Here is a 22908-nt window from a genome sequence, read left to right as displayed (position 1 = left end):
CACTGTGAGGGCTATGCCCAGGAAGTATACCTCCTTATATGGCCATTTCAGGAAGTTCAATTTAAGAGTCATTAGATTAGCTTGTGCTAATTGACCCTGCAATTGTGTGAAGGTGTATTTGTGATAATGTTGATTGTGTCTTCTGAGCTACTAGACGGCAAGCCTAGCCTAAAGGTCATGTCTCTGAGACATTAGCTGCTGTAAGGGATTAGTTAATGTGCTCATGTTAACACCTTCCATACCACATCATTGTAAAATGACAGCGGCAGGAACCCCTCGCCGATCCGGGTGGACGTCATATGACGTCCTGTGTTCCCGGCGATCTATGGCGCGCGCACGCCGCGCCGCTCGTGACCCGGCACGGGTGCCCGGCGGCCGCGATTGCCGCCGGGTGCCCGCAATTGTCGGTAATCGCGGCAGGAGTGTGGATCTGTGTGTGTAAACACACAGATCCACCTCCTGTTAGCGGTGAGGAGACCAATGTGTGTTCCCAGTACAGAGGAACACACATCGGTCTCCTCCCCTTGAGAGTCCCCTCCCCCCTACAGTTATAACACATCTTAGGGAACATATTAACCCCTTCAACGCCCCCTAGTGGTTAACCCCTTCCCTGCCAGTCACATTTACACAGTAATCAATGCATATTTATAGCATTAATCGCTGTATAAATGTGAATGGTCCCAAAAACGTGTCAAAAGTGTCCGATGTGTTCGCCGCAATGTCACGGTGACAGTAAAAAATAGCAAATCGCCGCCAATACTAGTAAAAAAAAAAAAATGCCATAAATCTATCACCTATTTTGTAGATGCTATAACTTTTGCGCAAATCAATTAATATACGGTTATTGTGATTTTTTTTTACCAAAAATATGTAGAAGAATACGTATCGGCCTAAACTGAGGGAAAAAAAAGTTTAAAAAAAAAAAAATGTGATATTTATTAAAGAAAAAAGTAAAAAATATTGTGTTTTTTTTTTTAAATTGTCGCTCTTCTTTTGTTTATAGCGCAAAACATAAAAACCGCAGAGATGATCAAATACCACCAAAAGAAAGCTCTATTTGTGGGGGGAAAAAACATAAAGATTTAGTTTGGGTACAGTGTTGCATGACCACGCAATTGTCATTCAAAGTGCAACAGCGCTGAAAACTAAAAATTGGTCTGGGCAGGAAGGGGGTGAAAATGCCCTGTATGGAAGCTGTTAATTAGGTCTGGTCACAGGTGTATTTTCAGAGTAATATGAGCAGGATATGTATGCACCTCCTATATTACTGTATATAAGCCTGTAGTCTCTCAATAAAGATTGTGATTTCTGCTTGAACCTCAACACGGAGCTTTGTCTCGTATTTGGGGGAGAATTATTCTTATGGGGTCTTATTCGGCCGGTTGGAGTGTCTGGTAGCTGCCTTGTGTTCGGGAATGGAATATCCTAAACGACTTTAACCCCTCTAATACTCGGGGTGTTGTTGAAAGGGGAAATCCCTGCAAAATAAGGTAATTCCTTGGGTACCCCCAGGTCACCAGAATTAGTGTCCCCATTGGAAGATTTCCTCTCTATTACTTTTCTAGGGACAACACAAAATTTGGGATTTTCTTTTACTTTCATGTTCAATGATAATGGTAAACAGGACACAAAGAGAGGTTGAATCTCCTTAATGGGGGCACAGACAGCTGTGAAAAGGGTAAGCATTCTAATCTTTTTGCATTCTATCCAAAACGTAAAAAAAAAAGTTTTGTCTTTAGGTATGTTTTAATCCCTGGAATGTATGACTTCTTCAATGCATGACAGTATGCTGCTAGTTGTTGTCTTCCTTTTTTTTTAAAAGGGCGGAGCAGTTATGAAATTCAGGAAAAGGAAGATGGTGATTGATTAGCAAATGTTGGGCATTTCCTTAGAAATAAAGCCACCATCCTACAATACGTCATACAGTATTTGGCAAGGTAAGTGACAACTTCAAATAATGAGTCATCCATGTGTATAAATACAGCAACACTGCTAAGCTGGGAAACTCAGATCCTGGAGAGGCACTATGAGGATGAAGATTCCTGCAGTACTCACTCTGGCTCTGCTAAGCTTCACTCTTTGTACCAGTGAAGAGGTAAACTATAGAAGGGTATTCAGTTTTACCTCCTATATTGAAATATTAGCATTGCTGGTATTCTGTCTGTGTATGATAAAGCTACTCTGCTCTTCTTATTAATTTGATAATGAATACATTCATTTACAAACAAGTAGGAGACTGTAGGGGTGATGATACATTTTATTTGCTAGCCAAGAAACATGAAGTGTTTCACGATCATTTTTCAGCATGAAAAAAACGTAGTTTTAAAAAAACGTCATTTTAAATGATCGTGTGTGGGCTGCACATCATTTTTCAGGTTCTGCATTTTTTAATGTCGTTTTAAACTATGTCGTTTTTCGGGTTGTAGAAAATGATCGTGTGTGGGCTAAAACGACGTAAAAAACCTGTGCATGCTCAGAAGCAAGTTATGAGACGGGAGCGCTTGTTCTGGTAAAACTACCATTCATAATGGAGTAAGCACATTTATCACGCTGTAACAGACAGAAAAGCGTGAATCGTCTTTTACAAACAGGAAATCAGCTAAAGCAGCCCCAAGGGTGGCGTTGTCTGAATGGAACTTCCCCTTTATAGTGCCGTCGTACGTGTTGTACGTCACCGCGCTTTGCTAAAGCATTTTTAAAAAACGATGGTGTGTGGGCAATGTCGTTTTAATAATGAAGTTGGAAAAACTTTGTTTTTTTCTACATGCTGAAAAACTTAGTTTTTTTTCATGCTGAAAAATGATCGTGTGTACGCGGCATAAGCCCTGGTCCACACTGCTGCAACTTCTCATGCGACTTGCTGTGATGTGCGACACAGAAAGTCACATGACCAGTCAAAACAAATTGATTTCAGTGCACAATATGTTTTCTTTAGAAAGCCACTACAGCTTGAGTAGACAAGCCTCTCCCCTGCCACAATACTGCAGAGTGTGGAAGTTCATCTCAGTGAGGGGGTTGAGCATTGCATAGAGACCACTGCTTCCACACACAGAAATTCGCAAGGTTTTTTTATATTATATTTTTCAGCTTTCTTTTTTTGGAGGGTGGGTAGCTTCTAGAAAAGTATTGAGGTGAATGAGAGAAATCCTGAAGAGAAATGAACACATCTGCGAATCAGATGCGTGCCCAGATTATGTAGATTAGGAAAGGGACTGTCTCCCTGTCTCCTTATTTTTTGCTGTTTGTGCTCAATTGAGGATATTTCCCTTCATGTCCCAAGCACACAATAATAGGTTAGAGAAAATTTGCCCGTGAAGGGAACTCTCCTCTTAGGCCCCATTCACACTTGTGCGACCGGAAATTCATGTGACTTTGACGCGACTTCTACGCGCCGTGGAGCAATGCCTGTGTAATTTTGAGGTCTATGGACACTTTGTGCACTTAATCGTATACAAAATACAGTTCATCCTAGATCCATAAAAAAAGAATATCAAACTCTAGTTCCCCAGCGTACTACATTATCTTTAACTTTATACCTCTAGTGCAATATTTTGTGCGTTATTTAAATTTTCCTCCCTCCCTCCTTTTTTAAATCACTTCTTTATATTCAGAAAATTTTCCGCTTTTGATACACTTTGTGCACTCAATCATATACAAAATACAGTACATATTGAATAAATAAACAAAAACATATCAAACTCGAATTCCCCAACGTACTACATTATCTTTAATTGTGTACCCTTTGTGCAAAAAAAAAATGTGTGCGTTGTTTCTATTTCTATTTTCCTCCCTCCCTCCCTCCCTACCCACACCACCTTATTTTTATCTTTTAAATCTATATCTTGTGACTTTTCTTTTTCCTTTCCTTTCTTCTTTTCATCTTTTACTCCTTCCCTTTCCCCCTTAACTCCGTAGTCTATCAATTACCGACTGTGGCGGTGAGAGTCTGGCATCACCCAGCCATGCTTGCCATATTTTCCCCCCTGCGGCTATATGTTAATCTTTCTCTAATGCCGCGTACACACCATCACTTTATGTGATGAAAAAAAACGACACTTTCTGTGAAGTAAAAAATGACGTTTTTGAAACTTCAATTTTCAAAGACGAAGTTGCCTACACACCATCGTTTTCTCACAATGATCTTGCAAAGTGAGGTTACGTTCCACCACGTTTTACCATTGAAGCTTGCTTCATAAGTAGCTTCTGGGCATGCGTGGATGAAAAAACGTCTTAGAAAACGACGTTTTTTGCTACACACGGTCAATTTCTGTGAAGTAAAAAGTGCACTTTTGAAAAACGACACATAAAATTGAAGCATGCTTCAATTTTTTTTGGTCGTTTTTTACAAGACATAAAACGACGTTTTCCCCCACACACAGTCAATTAAAGTGACGTTTTTAAAAACGTCATTTTTTTTCATCACATAAAGTGATGGTGTGTACGCGGCATAAGGCCCCGTACACACGAGAGGATCCATCCGCTGAAAAATCTCAGCGGATCGGTTTCAGCGGATAGATCCCCTGGTGTGTACGTTCCAGCGGATATTTATCCGCGGATATTTCCGAATTCCAGCAGATAAAAATTTGTAGACATGCTTACAAATCTATCCGCTGGAATCGGCACCAGCGGATCGATCCGGTGGTCTGTACAGACTCACCGGATCGATCCGTCCGAACCCATCCCTTGCATGCGTCGTAATGATTTGACGCATGCGTGGATATCCTTATATGACAGCGTCGCGCACGTCGCCGTGTCATCATCGCGGCGACGGTGAGACACGTCACCGCGATGGGAATTCGGCACGGACTTCAATCCGATGGTGTGTACACTCCATCGGATTAAAATCCGCAGAGGACCGTATCCGTGGATCAATCCTATCGTGTGTACCAGGCCTCAGGAGTAAAGAATTTACATATAGAATCCACTGCCTTCCGGTAGGTACCTTTGGTGCCATCAAGTGTCGTGCTATTAATTTTCTCGCTAGGTATAGTAGACATTAGACATTAGGGCCCAGATTCACGAAGCAGATACGACGGTGTATCTCAGATACACCATCGTATCTCGGATTTTTTCTGATCCTATCTATGCGCCTGATTCATAGAATCAGATACGCATAGATAGGGCTAAGATCCGACAGTGTCACACTGTGTTACACTGTCGGATCTTTTTTTTGATTTAAAAATGGCGCCGGGGGCGTTCCCGCTGATTTACACTGAATAATATGTAAATCAGCGAGATACGCGAAATTCACGAACGTACGCGGACCCGACGCTGTGTTCTTACGTCGTTTCCGTAGCGCGGTACCCGTCGTATACTTACCCATGCTAAAAGCAGGGGTAAGTATTGTTAAGTATGGCCGTCGTTCCCGCGTCGATTTGTATTTTTTTACGTAGTTTCCGTAAGTCGTTCTCGAATACGGAACTACGTAGTTTGCGTACGCATCGAAACCACTGACGTCCTATTGACGTCAGTGGGAGCAATGCACGCCGGGAAATTCCCCGGACGGCGCATGCGTATTTAAATCGGCGCGGGAGCGCGCCTGATTTAAATAGTACACTCCCCCAGCCGCGGAATTAGAATTCCGCCGGGGGATTTAGGATCCGCCGTCGCAAGTTTGGAGGTAAGTGGTTTGTGAATTAGCCACTTGCCTCCTAAACTTGCGGGAGCGGATCTTAATTCACGTAGATCGAGCGGATCTATAGATCCGCTGAGCTACGTGAATCTGGCCCTAGATATGTTCCTTTTGGGAATATTTCTGAATCTATGGCCCCCAGTATATATACCAGGGGGTCCAAAGGAATAGATACCCGTGCCAATCTACTTATGTACTGGGAGATCTCCTCCCAATACCGATGTCGTTTTGGACATCTCCATATCAAGTGTATAAAATCTCCCTGGTGTATTTTGCACTTCGGGCATAACGGGGAGTGTCTTCCCCCCCCCCACCTATGCAACTGCTCTGGTGTTCTGTATGCCCTATGCAAAATAAATAATTATGATAATCTATGAGACGCGGATATCGATACCATGGGAATAGATTCTACGGCCCTGTTCTATAGATTTTCATCTATCTTCCCTATGTCCTCAGCCCACTTGCTGCGACATTTCAGAGATGTATGGTCCTGGACCATGTATATTTTTGATATTAGTCCTTTCCGGTCCTCTATTCCGAGTACTACCTTGATCAAGAGTGCTGCCGATATTACTAGAGATTTAGGCCCAGATTCTCAGAAGAGATATGACGGCGTATCTCCAGATACGCCGTCGTATCTCTGCGTTGCCCCGTCGTATCTATGTGACTGATTCTTAGAATCAGTTACGCATAGATATCCCTTAGATCTGACAGGCGTAAGTCTGTTACGCCGTCGGATCTAAACTGCATTTTTTTTCCGCTAGGTGGTGCTTCCGTCGAAATCCGCATCGAGTATGCAAATTAGCTAGATACGGGAATTCCAGAACGTACGAGTGGCCGACGCAGTAAAGTTACGACGTTTACGTTAGGCTTTTCCCGGCGTAAAGTCTATGAGGCGCAGCGAAATTTAAAAAATTTACGTTGTTTGCATAAGTCGTCCGTGAATGGGGCTGGACGGCATTTACGTTCACGTCGCGTTCACGTTCACGTCCTTGCGACGTCATTTGGAGCAATGCACCCTGGGATATTTGACGGCCGGCGCATGCGCAGTTCGTTCGGCGCGGGGACGCGCATCATTTAAATGATACACGCCCCCTACCCGCCGAATTTGAATTCCGCCGGGTGATTTACGCTACGCCGCCGCAACTTTACAGGCAAGTGCTTTGTGAATAAAGCACTTGCCTGAAAAACTTGCGGCAGCGTAACGTAAATGAGATACGTTACGCCCGCACATTTTTGCGGCGTTCTACCAGAATCTGGGCCTGTGTATTTTGTTGTGCCTGCAGCGCATATCGGAGTTGGAGATATTGATAGAACCCCTTTGGGTTTAGCTGGAATTCCCGACACAGCTGTTCATACGTTTTCAATACCTCCCCCTCATACAACTGCGCAAAAAAATATATCCCTTTCTCCTTCCATAGTGTAAATCCCCTTAGTTCATGTATTTCCGGGTATCTTGGGTTATGCCATATCGGGGTAAATGGCAGCGGGCCTTTTATTCTCAGGGCTTTAATGACCTCCCCCCATATCTTTTTAATCTAAGTACCTGTCGGTGCAGAGTATGGTATACTAGGGAGATCCATATCCAGGTGGGACGCTGCCTCCAATGTTGGGGTACATATAGTTACCAGATTACATATAGAGTCCTCACTCTTTTCCCGCCCCCAACCCGCTAAATGCTGGAACTGATCGGCCAGGAAATACGTTTTAGGATGCGGGACTGCAAGGCCTCCCCTATCCTTTTTGTACTGAAGGGTAGCTAAGCTAATCCTAGCTACCTTCTTCTTCCAAATCAAGTCTCTCATTAGCATATCAACTTGTTTTAACCATTTGTTCGTGATCCACATAGGGGAGTTGTGAAAGACGTACAAAAGCTGTGGTGCCCATACCATTTTTATTAAATTTGCTCGTCCTACCACCGATAGTGGAAGCTTGCACCAGCTATTGCATTTCTCTTTCTGTCTAACCAGTAACAGGCCCAGATTTAGCCGAAGGTACTCCGTCGGATCTGAAGATACCACCACTCCTAAATATTTAAAGCTAAATATTGATAGAAAAGCCAGAGAATCGTCCAAAGTTCCCAATAATCTCCATCACTGCCTGTAGCGATGTGGACGCGTCGCCTAGATAAATTAGCGCATCGTCCGCATACAATGATATCTTATCTTCCCTCTGACCCCTCCGAAATCCTACCACCTCTGTGGTATTACAAATAGAAATAGCCAAGGGCTCTGAACAGAATTTGTTAGGACGGGAGTAGACAGAGAGGAGTTGAAGAGGAGAAACAAGAGAGGACATGTCCGTCTCCGGCGGGGAGGGGGGGGGAGAGAAGGGAGGGGGAGGGGGGAGAGAAGGGAGGGGGAGGGGGGGTTTGGTTTTTAGGGGCTTTTAGGGGGGTTTTTTTCTCCCCCCCCTTTTTTTTTTTTTTTTTTTTTTTGGGGTTTGTTTTGTTTATTAGATTAAAGGGGAGTTAGGTAGGGAATAAGGAAGGTTAAGGGAACAGAGTATGTATGAGGTAATACAGTGGTCTGGAGGAGATGGGTAAACAGGCTTCGGATAGGAAGTTGCTGAATATAGGAATAGGGGAGGGGAACCGGGAAGGTATAAATCCGAGTTCTCTCTCCCTTCTTTTTTTTTTTTTTTTTGTTATTATCTATCCGGCCTGCTCACCTGATGGTTTCCTTCAGACTGTATGTTTGATAGCAATATGTTAATGCATATAAGATATATGTTATGTGAACTCTCTGTAACCTTGATTATTTAAAATAAAGAAAATTTAAATATGAAAAAAAAAGAAATAGCCAAGGGCTCAACCGCCAGTGCAAACAGCAGTGGAGATAGTGGACACCCCTGCCGAGTTCCTCTATACAGCTCAAACGCCGTAGAGAGGTTATTGTTAATGCGGAGTCTAGCTCTAGGTCTAGAATAGAGCACCTTCACCCATGCTATAAATGTATTCCCCAGTCCAAATCTTGCCAGGAGGTAGGGCCACTCCACGCTATTGAACGCTTTGGCAGCGTCCAGCGACAGAATGGCCCTACCTCCCGGATTATCCACCGGTATCTGTAAATTTACATAAAGTCGCTTGATATTATCCGCCGTAGACCGAGATGGTATGAAACCAGATTGGTCCCTATGGATCAGCTTTCCTATCACCCGTGATAACCTTGTGGCCAAGATTTGGGCCAGGAGCTTAACATCTGCGTTTAGCAGAGAGATTGGGCGGTAGGAATCCAGCGAGTGTTTATCCTTCCCTGGTTTTAACAGGACTATAATTATAGCTTCCTGCATACTATCCAGTAGGATACCTGTTTTAGTTACCTCCTGCAGAGTCTGTAACAGGGGTGGCAGGAGCATCTCTCCGTACTGGGAGTATACCTCTGCCGGTATGCCATCTGGTCCTGGAGATTTGTGGTGTGGGGCTTCATGCAGAGCATTCCTCAGCTCTAGCAAGGTGATGGGGGAGTTTAACATTTCCCTGTCAACTTCAGACAGCTGTGGAAAAGTGCACGATTGCAGGAAGCATGCCATATCCACTGGGCTGTATCTAGCTTTTTGAAGAGTATAGATCTCTGTAGAATTATTGAAAGTCCCTTAGAATGTCAGTCCCTAGAATATGCATCTCCCCAGTTTTCGCCTTTATTGCTGTAATATTTGATGTTTCCCGTTGCCCCTTAACTATGAGGGCAAGAAGGCGACCCGTACTTTCCCCTTCCTCAAAGTAGCTTTGCTGTTGAAAATATCTACTCTTCTCTGCTGCAGTCAATAAGACAGAGTTATAGAGGGATTGTGCTTCTTTCCAAGAATCATGTTTAGCTTGAGAGGGGTCTGCTACCAGGGCCTGTTCCCTGGCTTTCAGCTCGTCTCGTACCTTTTTTTCCCATTCCCTGGAGCGAGTTTTGATCCCCGATATCTCTTTAATCAAGCACCCCCTCAGAAATGCTTTAAGTGCATGCCATACTATCATATTCTATCCAGGCTTCTATCCAATGTGTTATTAAAGTCACCTAGTGTTAGTACCGGTACGTCTGGGGAGAGTGCCATGAATTGCGCCAAGTTCCTGAGTGGTGCTGCCGTAAACGGTGGAGGAACATATATTGAAGCGAGGATACACACCAATCCATTAATTTTACACAGTAAAAAAACATATCTACCCTGTCTATCTATCTGTTGTTGGAAACACTCAAAAGTTACATTGGCAGAGACCATCACACTCACTCCTCTGGAATAGGAAGTATTAGCTAGATTCAGTAAGAGTTAGGCCGGCGTATCAGCAGATACGCCGACCTAACTCGGAATCTGCGCCGACCTAAGTTTAAGTGTATTCTCAAACTGAGATACACTTAAACCTATCTAAGATACGACGGCTTGCGCCGTCCTATCTTAGGGTGCAATATTTAGGCTGGCCGCTAGGTGGCGCTCCCATTGCGTTCGGCGTAGAATATGTAAATCACTAGATACGCCTATTCACGAACGTACGTCCGCCCGTCGCAGTAAAGATACGCCGTTTCCGTAAGAGATAGGCCACCTAAAGATAAACATGCCCCCTAGGTGGCGTAGCCAATGTTAAGTATGGCCGTCGTTCCCGCGTCGAAATTTGAAAATTTTACGTCGTTTGCGTAAGTCGTCCGTGAATAGGGCTGGACGTAATTTACATCCACGTTGAAACCATTACGTCCTTGCGGCGTACTTTGCCGTAATGCACACTGGGATATGTACACGGACGGCGCATGCGCCGTTCCTAAAAAACGTCAATCACGTCAGGTCAACCCATATTGACATAAAACACGTCCCCTCAGCCTAATTTGAATTAGGTGCGCTTATGCCGGCCACATTTACGATACGCCGCCGTAACTTAGCAGGCAACTTTGTGAATACAGTACTTGCCTAGCTAACTTACGGCGGCGTAGTGTAAATACGCTACGCTACGCCGCCGCAAAGATGCGATCCCCTAGCTGAATCCAGCTATATGTGTGGAATGGTATTGCACTGGATATTTACGTGAATTCAATAGATGCACCGTATCAGGCCGCAAGTGTGTTTCCTGCAGACAGATTACCTGGGGTTTCATTTTATCAAAATATTTAAACATTACATTTCTTTTGACCTTATATAACCCAAGAAACTTTTAATAAATAAAAAAAAAACTTCAGAATACACATTCCCATCATATTTACAACCTTTCCCTCCTTTCCAGTGCAATAATACTGTCATGTGTTCACCCCTTCTTCTCATACTTATTTGTGATTTTATCTGAAAAGTCTTTGTGAACTATATAACAAGATTTATATTCATACCTTATTTCATTAAATATTTGTGGTGTGACCCCCCTTCCCTCCCCATCCCCTCCTCCCTCCCTCCCACACCTCCCCCCACCTCCCCCCCTGCCCAGCTGGGCCTACCCTTAGGGCCATAACCTCTTCACTCCACCCACCCCTTCTCTCTTTCTTACTAACATTCATCCCTAGATCCCCAATCTAGGGCTCCACCCCCCCCCCTTTTTCTTTTTTAGTGCTGCCATAGTGCTCCCATACCCACATCCTCTCCTCCCTTCGATATTCCCCCATTCTATTAGTGCTATTTTCATTTTCTCTTCTACTTTCCCTTTTCCTTATCCAGTACCATCTACTGTGCCCGGTGTTATCTATTGTGCTTTTTACATCCCCCCCCCCATTCCCCTTCTCTCTCCCTTCAATTAACAAAAAAAAGGGGGAAGGGGAGGTCCCCCTAAAAAAAAAAAAAGAAGTCCTTTTGGTCGCTTGACATCTAATATTTAAGTTCTATGTCATCCTCTTGTTTTCTTCAAGCCATTTTTCAACGTTTTTTGGGGAATCAAACAGATGTATACCATCCGCTGTAGTCACACGCAAACGAGCAGGGTATAACAAGGCATATGTCATCTTGTGTTGCTGAAGAATTCGCTTGACTGGTCTAAATGCCGCTCTTTGTCTCTGGAGATCCGGTGAAAAATCCTGGTATAATGAGATTTTTGCCCCTTTATAGGCAATCTCCCCCTTTTCTCTGGCCTTCCGGAGTAGGGTTGCTTTGTCTTTATAATTGAGCATTTTCATAAGCAAAGGTCTCGGGTACTCGCTCGCCTGTCGGGGTTTAAAGGGGACTCGATGAGCTTGTTCAATACAAAGGAACAGTGAGAAAGATGTAGCCCCAAATTCCTCCCTAAGCCATCCTTCCAGGAATGCTCCCGGGTCAGCTCCCTCACTCCGTTCAGGCATGCCAATTATTCTTACATTACATCTTCGGTTTCTGTTCTCTAACTCATCAATCTTTGCCGCTTGATTATCTATTTGTTTCTTCAGTCCCAGGACTTCTTGTCTAAGCGGCAATAAAATATCCTCGGCTGCACTTACTCTCTCCTCCAGGGCGGCAGTTCTTTTTTCTGTCTCTATCAACCTCCCCCTCCCCCCCCACTGAAACTAGTTCTTCTTTAATGCTCTTCAGCTGTAGATCCATTCCAGCTACTATTTCCTTACATGTATTTATAGCCAGTAATAAGTCCCTCAGTGTGGGTTCTTCTTCACCTCTTGCAGTACCGCCCTCCATATTTACCCCTGCTAAATCAGGGGAGCTTGTTGTGGTGGTTATGCTGCTAGACTTTACTACTCCCTTAATTTCCCCTTTTTTTGTATTTGATATCACTGTCGAGCTTATTGGAGTTTGAACATTGCCTTGACTTTTTCTTACCACTGAGAGTCCCGCCTGAACTGGTTGCTGAGGCTTTGCAGGTGATAGAGTGGTACGAGCAAAGCGATCAAGCTTTGCCGCCGCTACTTTTGCTTGGTTCGCTTGATTTTTTGCTGCTCGAGTAGTCAGGGCTCCTTCCTGATGCTGCATTGACGTAATAATGATAGAGCCAGGGAGAGTAACCCCCCCCCCCTCCCAAAAAAAAAAAGAGGAGAGAGAGAGAAAAAAAAAGAGATTGCCCAGTCCGTATCACAAAACAGATCACTAAACTCCGGTATTTTTTCTGCTATTAAGATTGACCCGTGTATTATCCCACAGTCTGGAATGTTTTTAATAGCTTCCCCAAATCAACCTATCCAGCAGGACAGGCAACTAGAAAGGTAGAGAAAGGGTCTCTTTTTTTAGGCTAAGCAAAAAATAGGAGACGAAGAACAGCACGGGGGCAATTCCATTAAACACAGATCGCAGCAAATCGCAGCAGATCACAGCGTGCCACATTGGTGTACTTTAGCAGTTCAGATGTAGGCTAGTCTCCACCGTGACTCTAAGATAGTGTTTTTGAGGTTTAGAGGTCGGCACAGAGGCAATACCACCAGGCATAAGTCAAAAACCAGGGTAAAAATAGCTGGGAGTAAGGTGGACAAGGTGAGCCGCTAAACCAAAAATTAGGATAATTTAGAATAACTTTTCACCTGTCAGTTTTCTTAGATACTTGACCTCACAGGTGTACAGGCAGACTTGGTGTTGGATCACAAACAGTCCTGAAATGCAGGTTAGCCAAACTTTAGGTTTCTTCACTCCCTCTCCCTTTAATTTAGCACTTCACTGCTCTGTGTTATTTCTTGCTGCAATTGCAGCTACTTCTGCCCTCTTCACTGATCCCGAGCTCACCTACACGCCAATATAGTCAACTCATGCAGGCTTTTTTACACATACCACATGCTGGGTGATCGCTGGATGATCTAGATGGAAGCATTCTTAGTGTCCACGGGAATCCCCTCCGCTCCACTTCCGAGGTGTCACTCCATTTAGTTACGACACGCCAAGCTCGTCTCCATTCACTCCACTCTCTCCTCCTCCTTCTCCTCTCCTCAGACCTCACACCATTCTGTGCCACACCAGATCTCGCGAGATTACGGCACCCCTGGGATTACAAGCAGGCACGCTGGAGTATCACAGGGTGCCGGGTTCACCGCGCTCAGCGCGTACTCAGCGCAACGTGCATGGAGGGGGAGACAACGGGGACGGCAGAAGACAACAGCGGGGGAGGATGGTGCAGCACTACAGCGGAAAGGCAGACATCAAAGACCTCTCAGGGTCATTGTCTCTTGGGGGGGGTGGAGTGATAGGAGATCGTACAGGCATCCTCTCCTCACACACTCTCACCCTCGACATCCGGTCACGCCCCCGTGCAGGGACTACTTTGAAGTCGCTGCGACTTGAAGTTGCACAGATATGAACGGTACTCATTGGAAATCATGGGGTACGACTTGTCATGTGACTTTGCAGTCCCAAGTTGCAGGACAAGAATGGGGCCTTAGCCAGTTGTTTACAGAACAGGTGTCCTCATTAGAGTTTTTCACCTTTAAGCTTAAATCCAGCTTTTGCTACACTTTACATATTTATTTTGGGCCAAGCTGGCCCAAACAAACTATGTCCCTCACTGACATGTGAGGCCGCTGGATGTGCGGTATAAACACAGCTTCCTCTGATTGGCAGAGTCAGAGAGGCAGACTGATGATGTCACAACCTCTGACTCAGCCAACCAGAGGAAGCTTTGTATTGATTGCTAGAATACATCATTTTCTCTGATCATATCTGGAACTCTAAAGTGTTCCGGGTATGAGACAGGGAGTCTCGGCTGGAACCCGGAACACAGTGCGGAATGCTGTATGTACTGTAGCTTCAGCTTCAGCTACATACAGTTTATACTGCACAGCCAGCGGCCTCACATGTTAGTGAGGGACATACTGTAGTTTGTTTGGACCAGCTTGACCCAAAAGGACTATGTAAAGTGTAGTAAATGTTGAAGTTAGGCTTAAAGGGGAAAAACTCTAATGAGGACACCTGTTCTGTAAACAACTGGCTAAGGCCCCAATCTTGTTGGAGTTCAGCTTTAAGGTAAACCCTAACATATACGCAGTGAAGTGATTGGCCTCAGATGTTACACAGAGATGAAAAAAAATTCTCCTAAATAAGTTGATAAATTGTGCCTGTTTATCTACAGTACTCTCAACATCCGTTTAAGGTGCTGAATTTATAAAATTTGTCAGAGTTCCGAAAAAAGGGGCAGAGCTAAAGTTACACTCTGCAGAGCTCTGTGAGCTGATTGAAGGTAAGAGACAATACACCCCCCCCCCATCCACACAGCTCACAGCAACAGAGCTGAGGCTGTCAATCAGCTGGAGCTCCCTCCGCTGTGACATTTTTTCTCTTGGTGACTCATGCTGATAGCAGAGGAATGGAGCAGCAGACAGAAATTACACTTAGTGCTCTTCATTGAGACAAGTAAACACTTTAGAGGGATATGCTTTTTTCATATTTGATGTCTGAGGCTTACAACCACTTTAACCACTAGCCTACCGTCATATGACAGCGGGACAATGAGGCTCTCATTCTGGGCGGACATCATACGATGTCTTCGCTTTCCCAAGCCACTAGCGGGCGCGCACGCTGCGTCACTGGGGACCCGATGCGCGTGCCTGGCGGCCGCAATGCTCCCACGATTGCCCAGTAACTGAGCAGTACCGTGGATCTGTGTGTGAAAACACACAGATCCACGTCCTGTCAGGGAGAGGAGACCGATGATGTGTCCCTTGTACATAGGGACACTGATCGGTCACCTCCCTCAGTCAGTCCCCTCCCCCCACAGTTAGAATCACTCCCTAGGATACACATTTAACCCCTTGATCGCCCCTAGTGTTAACCCTTTCCCTGCCCGTCATATTTATACAGTAATCAATGCATTTTTATAGCCCGAATCGCTGTATAAATGTAAATGGTCCCAAAAATGTGTCAAAAGTGTCTGCCGCAATATCACAGTCACGATAAATATTGCAGATTGCCGCCGTTACTAGTAAAAAAAATAATAATAATCCTATAAATCTATCCCCTGTTTTGTAACCAATCAACATATGCTTATTGCAATTTTTTTTACCAAAAATATGTAGAATACATATCAGCCTAAACTGAGGAAAAAATGTGTTTAAAAAAAAATTGGATATTGAGGCCGGGTTCACACCTATGCAAATTGGTTTCGGCTTAAACCGCATCCAATTCGCATAACATTATAAAATACATTGATTTCAATGAGGCTGGTTCACATATGTGCGATGCATTCGCACTGCGCATTGCCGAAAAAACTTGTGCGTTTTCTAGGCATTGCGGTGCGGCTCAGGTGCGAATTCAGGCCCATTATCTTCTATGGGCACTCATCTGATTCGCAGATGTGTTCGTTTCTCTTCAGGATTTCTCTCATTCACCTCAATACACTTCCCCTCTCCCCCTCCCCTCTCCCAGGTCTCCAAATTCACAGATAAAAGAGATGATCTGCTGAACAGTTCTCATATCTCTCTGCAGAGATAAGAGAGCTGAAATTTGTACCACACAAGTGTGAATCTAGCCTTATTATAGCAAAAAGTAAAAAATATTGTGTTTTTTCAAACTTGTCCCTCTTCTTTTGTTTAGGGGCAGTTCACACCAGACACTTTTTTTCTGCATAAAATGCATGAACAGTGTTTTCCAATGGCTCTAGTTCACACCATGCAGTCATGCTGCGTACACGATCATTTTTCGGGTTGTAAAAAACAACATTTTTCAGGCTCTAGAAAAAAACGAAGTTTTTTTCAACTTGATCATTAAAACGGCCTTGCCTACACACGCCATGACTAAGCACTGAAACCCCAGTATGAAACGCGTCAGCTATACACCCCACTGCTTGCTGTGCTTTGTAGTGCTTTATTCCTTTTTTTACCATTAAAAGCTACCTTTTCAAGGTTTTTGTGGTGTGCAGGTGTCCATATTTTCTCTTCAAGTTTTGCCTACACATGATCATGAAAAAAAAATGCTCTAGCAAAGCGCGGTAACGTACAACACGTACGACGACACTATAAAGGGGAAGTTCCATGCGGATGGCGCCACCCTTGGGGCTGCTTTAGCTGATTTTGTGTTAGTAAAAGACAATTCGCGCTTTTCTGTCTGTTACAGCGTGATGAATGTGCTTACTCCATTACGAACGGTAGTTTTACCAGAACGAGCTCTCCCGTCTTATAACTTGCTTCTGAGCATGCACGGATTTTTCACGTCGTTAAAGCCCACACACGACCATTTTTTATAACCCGAAAAACGACAATGAAAAAAAAAATGCCAGTTTTTCAGAACCCGAAAAATGCTCTGAAACCCACACACGATCGTTTTTAACGACATTAAAAAAAACTTCATTTTTTTACAACCCGAAAAATTATCGTGTGTACGCGGCATCAGTCTCCGGTCAGTTTCTGCACTGGAAACTGACTGCATGGTGTGAACTAGAGCCAACAAGAGCCATTGAAATACATGGAAAACACTGTGCATGCATTTTTAGTGCAGAAAAAATGTGCACGAAACTGAACAGAACTGCGTTTGGTGTGAACTGGCCCTTATAACGCAAGATATAAAAACCGCAGAGGTGATCAAATACAACCAAAAAAAAGCTAAATTTGTGGGGGAAAAAAATATAAAATTTCATGTGGGTACAGTGTTGCATGACCGCGCAATTGTCATTCAAAGTGTGACAGCGCTGAAAGCTGAAAAATGGTCTGGGCAGGAAGGGGGTGAAAGTGCCCGGTATTGAGGTGGTTAATTCCTGTTTTATGAATGAATTTTGGATATCCCCTCATATTTGTTATTGATGACTATAGTCAAAAAGAGAGAGGGGTGACTCCCTGATGGGGACACGGACTGAAATTAAAACTTAACAGAGGATCTAACCCTTCCCCATTCTATCCAAAATGAAGTTTTACCTAGAACTTAATTTTTATTGCTATAATTTGTGTAGAAAAGTGCAGGATTCTGCATCCTCTGAATACCACAAATTATTTACTCACTCTTTCTTCTTTAGGTTACACGGTGCAACCTGGTTGGCCACTGGAAGGATGATCTTGGCTCTAACATGACCATTGATACTGTCTTTGAAAATGGAACATTTTTTGGCAAATATCTGACAGCTGTGTCTTCCACTAATAATACAATTGTGGAATGGCCTCTAATTGGATATCAACAACTGCCTTTATTTGGGTTTACAGTGAAGCTTTTTTCCAGTAAGTTTTATTTCCTTTATGTTATTTTGTTAAAGAAGAGCTTCACTGGGTTGTAAAAAAAATGTCAGCAACTACCAATACTATAGCTCTTGACTTGCAAGGAACAGGTATTTAACAGTCCATGGAGTCCAGGATATGATTCTTCACTGGGCTTTCCTCCTTGGGTGATGATCTGCTTGAGGTTGATTATATATACCTAAAGCTGAGATCCGAAAAAAGCAAATATTGTTTAAATTTTAACCACTTGCTTACTGGGCACATATACCCCCTTCCTGCCCAGGCGAAATTTCAGCTTTCGGCACTGTCGATATTTGAATGAAAATTGCGCGGTCGTGCGACATGGATCCTTAACAAAAACTACGTCTTTTTTTCCCCAGAAATATAGCTTTTTTTTGGTGGTATTTGATCATCTCTGCGGTTTTTATTTTTTGCCCTATAAACAAAAATAGTGACAATTTAGAAAAAAACACAATATTTTTTGACTTTTTGCTATAATAAATATCCCAACTTAAAAAAAAATAAAAAAAACGATTTTTTTTTTCCTCAGTTTAGGCTGGTATGTATTCTTCTACATATTTTTGGTAAAAAAAATCGCAATAAGCGTATAGTGATTAGTTTACGCAAAAGTTATAGCGCCTACAAAATAGGGGACAGAATTATGACATTTTTTTTATTTATTTTTTTTACTAGTAACGGCGGCGATCTGTGATTTTTATTGGGACTGCGGCATTATGGCGAACACATCGGACACTTTTGACACATTTTGGGGACCATTCACATTTATACAGCGAACAGTGCTATAAATTTGCACTGATTACTGTATAAATGTGACTGGCAGGGTATGGGTTAACACTAGGGGGCGAGGAAGGGGTTAAATGTGTTCCCTAGGAGTGATTCTAACTGTGGGGGGAGGGGACTGACTGGGGGAGGAGACCGATCTGTGTCCCTATGTACAACGGACATAGCAACGGTCTTCTCTCCCTGACAGGACGTGGATCTGTGTGTGTTTACACACGCAGATCCACGTCCTTGGCTGTGTAATGGGCGATCGCGGGTACCTGGTGGACATCGCCGACGGCGTTCACGCGCCCCCCAGTGGCCAGAGGAGCCAAGGACGTTGACAGACGTCCTCCCGGCATTGTAGAGCCACCTTGTGGCCGTCAAACTACAATGACCCAGATACTAAGTGGTTAAGAATCGTGTGTATTCTTACTTGAATCTGGATGATCAAATACCACCAAAAGAAAGCTCTATTTGTGGGAACAAAATTATAAAAAATTTGGGTACAGTGTAGCATGACCGCGCACTTGTCATTCAAATTGCGACAGTGCTAAAAATTGGCTTGGGCAGGAAGGCGTATAAGTGCCTGGTATTGAAGTGGTTAACAACCGATGATTCATCAGCTGTCAGCAGGTTTCCCTGTTGACTGCTGAAAGTAAACATATTGCCAACAAATACATTTTTTGAAAAAAAACAGCGTGCCCCCCCCCCATCCATCCATTCCAGGCCATTCGGGTCTGGTATGGATTTTAAGGGGAACCACGGCAAAATAAAAAAAATGTTATGGGGGCTCCCTCCAAAATCCATACCAGACCCTTATCTATGCAAACGAGCGATACCAGGCCACATGTCCTCATCATGGGAGGGGTGCTTTGGGGCAGGAGGACCCCCCCCCCACCCTGTCCTCATGCTGATGGGGACATGGGCCTATTCCCCCCCCAAACCCTGGCCCAGTGGGTGTGGGGGGGTGACTTATCGGAATCTGGAAGCCCCCTTAAACTAGGGGGCCCCAGACCCCGCCCCCCATGTTAATGAGTATAGAGTACATTGTATCCCTACTCAGTCACCATAAAAAAAAAGATAATAAAAACACAATACCAGTTTTTTGACAAGTCCTTTATTAAAAAACAATGCCGCCTGAGAGATACACATGGGAATGGGGTCACCCAGTTACATCACCAGGTAACCCCGCCCCTATGTTTACCTGTCAGTCTGTGTTCAGTGGGCATCGTTTTATTTTCCGTTTTGGATTTGTCAAACACTGGTGTGTTTTTATTAACTCTTTGGCTGCGTACACACGATCGGTTAAACCGATGAGAACGGTCTGACGGACCGTTTTCAACGGTCAAAACTGATCGTGTGTGGACCCCATAGGTTATTTAACCTTCGGTTAAAAAAAAGCAAACTTGCTTTGAAATTTAACTGATGGATTGCTAACTGATAGGTCAAAACCGATCGTTAGTATGTAAAACCATTGGTTAAAAACCCGCGCATGCACAGAATCAAGTCGACGCATGCTTGGAAGCATTGAACTTCGTTTTTTTCAGCACGTCGTTGTGTTTTATGTCACCGCGTTCTGACACGATCGGTTATTTAACCTATGGTGTGTACGCGTGACGGACCATCAGTCAGCTTCATTGGTTAACCTAAGACAACTGTCCTTCAGACCGTTTTCATCTGATGGACTGATCGTGTGTACGAGGCTTTTGAGTACTTTTTGGTGAATGAGTAGAGGTACTATGTATAGGGGGGGTGCTACCCCCCAAGGCACCTTGTCCCCATGTTGATAGGGAAAAGGGTCTGTGGGCAGGGTACTTATCGGAATCTGGAAGTCCCCTTTAACAAGGGGGTCCCCCAGATCCACAAAATCAGGTAGCAGATATGGCAGTCCTGAACGCTACAATAACATGTCAGTCTAGGGCACTTCTCCTCATGATGTGTTGAACACAGAAAGCCAAAATGAATGCTGGCTGTATAATCCAGTCTCACACATTGACACATTACTTCTTCATTATTTATTTTATTAAACGTTTTTTTCTTCTTTTTTTTTTTTTTCTTCTTTTTTTTTTAATCACAAGTCTGTTCCTTTACAGATTATATTGTAGTGTGCACAGGACAGTGTTTCTTGGAAAAGTCTGGGCAGCAAGTTCTTCAAACCTCCTGGCTTTTGAGATCAGAGGCTCCGAATATTGAGAATAACTGGTGGCAAACAAGGTATGGAGGCATGGTAACATGGAGTTGCACTACTGACATAAGGCATATCCAAAGTTTGGCTAACTAACCGGTTGTTTTTATTACTATTTTGTTTTAGTAGTTACTTTAGTATGAACAAAACTCTCCACATCAGTTTGCATAAAAAAAAAGCTTTACAAGTAACAAAGGGAACAAATAGGCTGTGTACATTAGAGCAAAAGCTAGTGTAATAGTGCACAATAGGCTAATCGGCATCAGCAAATGTAGTGATAATCCCCAGAGCTGCCCATTTTTTAGTTCCAAAAGCACACGAAAAACTCAGGCTCAGTCTAGGGGTGTCTTTTGAGGATTTACTGTAGATATTGAAAAGATGCAGGGAGGAGGGTTGGAGGTGCAGGATACAGAAAGGCGTGTAAATCATAGTGGACAGTCTCATGAAAAATCCTGTCCCAGCAGTATATTTGACCCTTAAAGAGGAAGTAAACTCTGATGGGGTGTTACTTCCTCTATCTTTCCCTGCAAAGGTAAAGCATAATGGGCTACTATGCATCGCAAATATCTCCGAAACCGTGTAGGCCTCGGAGATATTGCAAGCACCTACAGGTAAGCCTTAATCTAGGCTTACCTGTAGGTGTAACTTGTCCCAGAGGGTTTACTTCCAATTTAAGTAGCAGCCTCAAAAATAATACTGAAGAAAGAAAGTCAGTCTGAGACCCCACTTTCACCCCATTTTCCTGAGTATTGTAAGTTATTATTGTAAGTTAGCGTGGTCATGGTTCTCTCTTATTACCTACCCTTGTATGCCTTACATGTAGCAGATGTTCACATATGAAATATACAATTTTAATTCACAAATTAACTGCTTACCAGAAAATAATCTTTTTTTTCAGAGTTGGATATAATATATTCTACCCACTGAAGAAAAGAAACTAAAGGGAAGAATTATTCACCGTCTCCACCACAACTTCAAACCTTTCTAAAAGTCTGAAATGCTTGAATGAGTTAAATTAGTACATTTTCTTTATTCACAAAATTCTTAAATTATTTGCTTTTCTGCACGCTATGTCTTACATGAGCACTCAAATTACGAAGTCAAATTACGAAGAGATTAAATGTACAGAGTAGTGTATAATGATGAGATGGCCATTGCCAGATTTTGCCAGTGAGAAATAAATTGGGATATAAAGCAATTGCATAGGATTGAAATGTAGGACTGTGAATTAGGAAACAGAATCTTGTGCTTCAATGTACATATATAGTTGCAAATTTCACATACAACATTTTCAAAATATTAAATCTATTATGAATGCATAACTAAAAAAAAACTCTGAAAAGACTATACATTCATTTTAAAAACCCGCTTCTCATCTCACAATGAAAGCAGCAGTCTCAGTTGCAGTCTAAGGGGCAGATCCACAGAGATCTGCACCCGCGCAGCGTATCAGATATACACTACGCCGCCGTACCTTACCTGGCTTTAGTTCGAATCCAGGAAGATTTTGCGCCGTAATTTACGGCGGCGTAGTCTATCTCTGGTGGCGGACTTCAAATCGGCGATTAGGGGGCGTGTTTCATTTAAATGAAGCACATCCCCGCGCCGAATGAACTGCGCATGCGCCGTCCCGAAATTTCCCGCCGTGCATTGCGCTAAATGACGTCGCAAGGACGTCATTTTTTTTAACATAGACGTGGCTTACGTACATTCCGATTCACGGACGACTTACGCAAAAAAAATAAAAAAATTCAAATTAAACGCGGGAACGACGGCCATACTTAACATGGCAAGTCTAACTATATGCCGCAAAACACCAGCTTTAACTATACGCCGACTAGAGACAACGTGAGAGAATGCGACGGCCGCGCGTACGTTCGTGGATCGTCGGAAATAGCTAATTTGCATACCCGACGCGGAAAATGACGCGAACTCCACCCAGCGGACGCCGAAGTATTGCATCTACGATCCGAAGGCGTACGAAGCTGTACGCCTGTCAGATCTAACCCAGATGCCGTTGTATCTTGGTTTGAGGATTCAAACTAAAGATATGACGCAGGAAATTTGAAAGTACGCCGGCGTATCAGTAGATACGCCGGCGTACTCTCTCTGTGGATCTGCCCCTAAGTTTTCATTATGCTTTGAGAAGTACAGTGGGCCAGGAGGGGCGTGGTCAGCCGCAGAACTGTATGGCTGCATTCTGAGGGAGCTCTCTGAGAACGGATCTCCCTGAGCAACTTACACAGCAACCTGTGAGCCCTAAACAACACAGAGCGATACTGGAACTTACCGGGACTGTAGCAGACATGTCG

At 43.7% G+C, this 22908-nt stretch overlaps 1 protein-coding gene across 1 annotated transcript; it reads left to right on the top strand.

Annotated features, from left to right (window-relative positions):
• Positions 1-1876: 1876 nt before the first annotated feature.
• Positions 1877-22047, top strand: LOC120924812 (avidin-like). Its single transcript, XM_040335821.1, has 4 exons — positions 1877-2095; positions 17433-17631; positions 20505-20625; positions 21495-22047. Exons 1-4 carry the CDS (start codon positions 2027-2029, stop codon positions 21535-21537), a joined length of 432 nt encoding a protein of 143 aa, XP_040191755.1. The 5' UTR covers positions 1877-2026; the 3' UTR covers positions 21538-22047.
• Positions 22048-22908: the final 861 nt, after the last annotated feature.

The sequence above is a fragment of the Rana temporaria genome, chromosome 1, assembly GCF_905171775.1.
Source record: "Rana temporaria chromosome 1, aRanTem1.1, whole genome shotgun sequence".
Classification (NCBI taxonomy): domain Eukaryota; kingdom Metazoa; phylum Chordata; class Amphibia; order Anura; family Ranidae; genus Rana; species Rana temporaria.
This window is presented reverse-complemented; position numbering and strand designations above follow the sequence as displayed.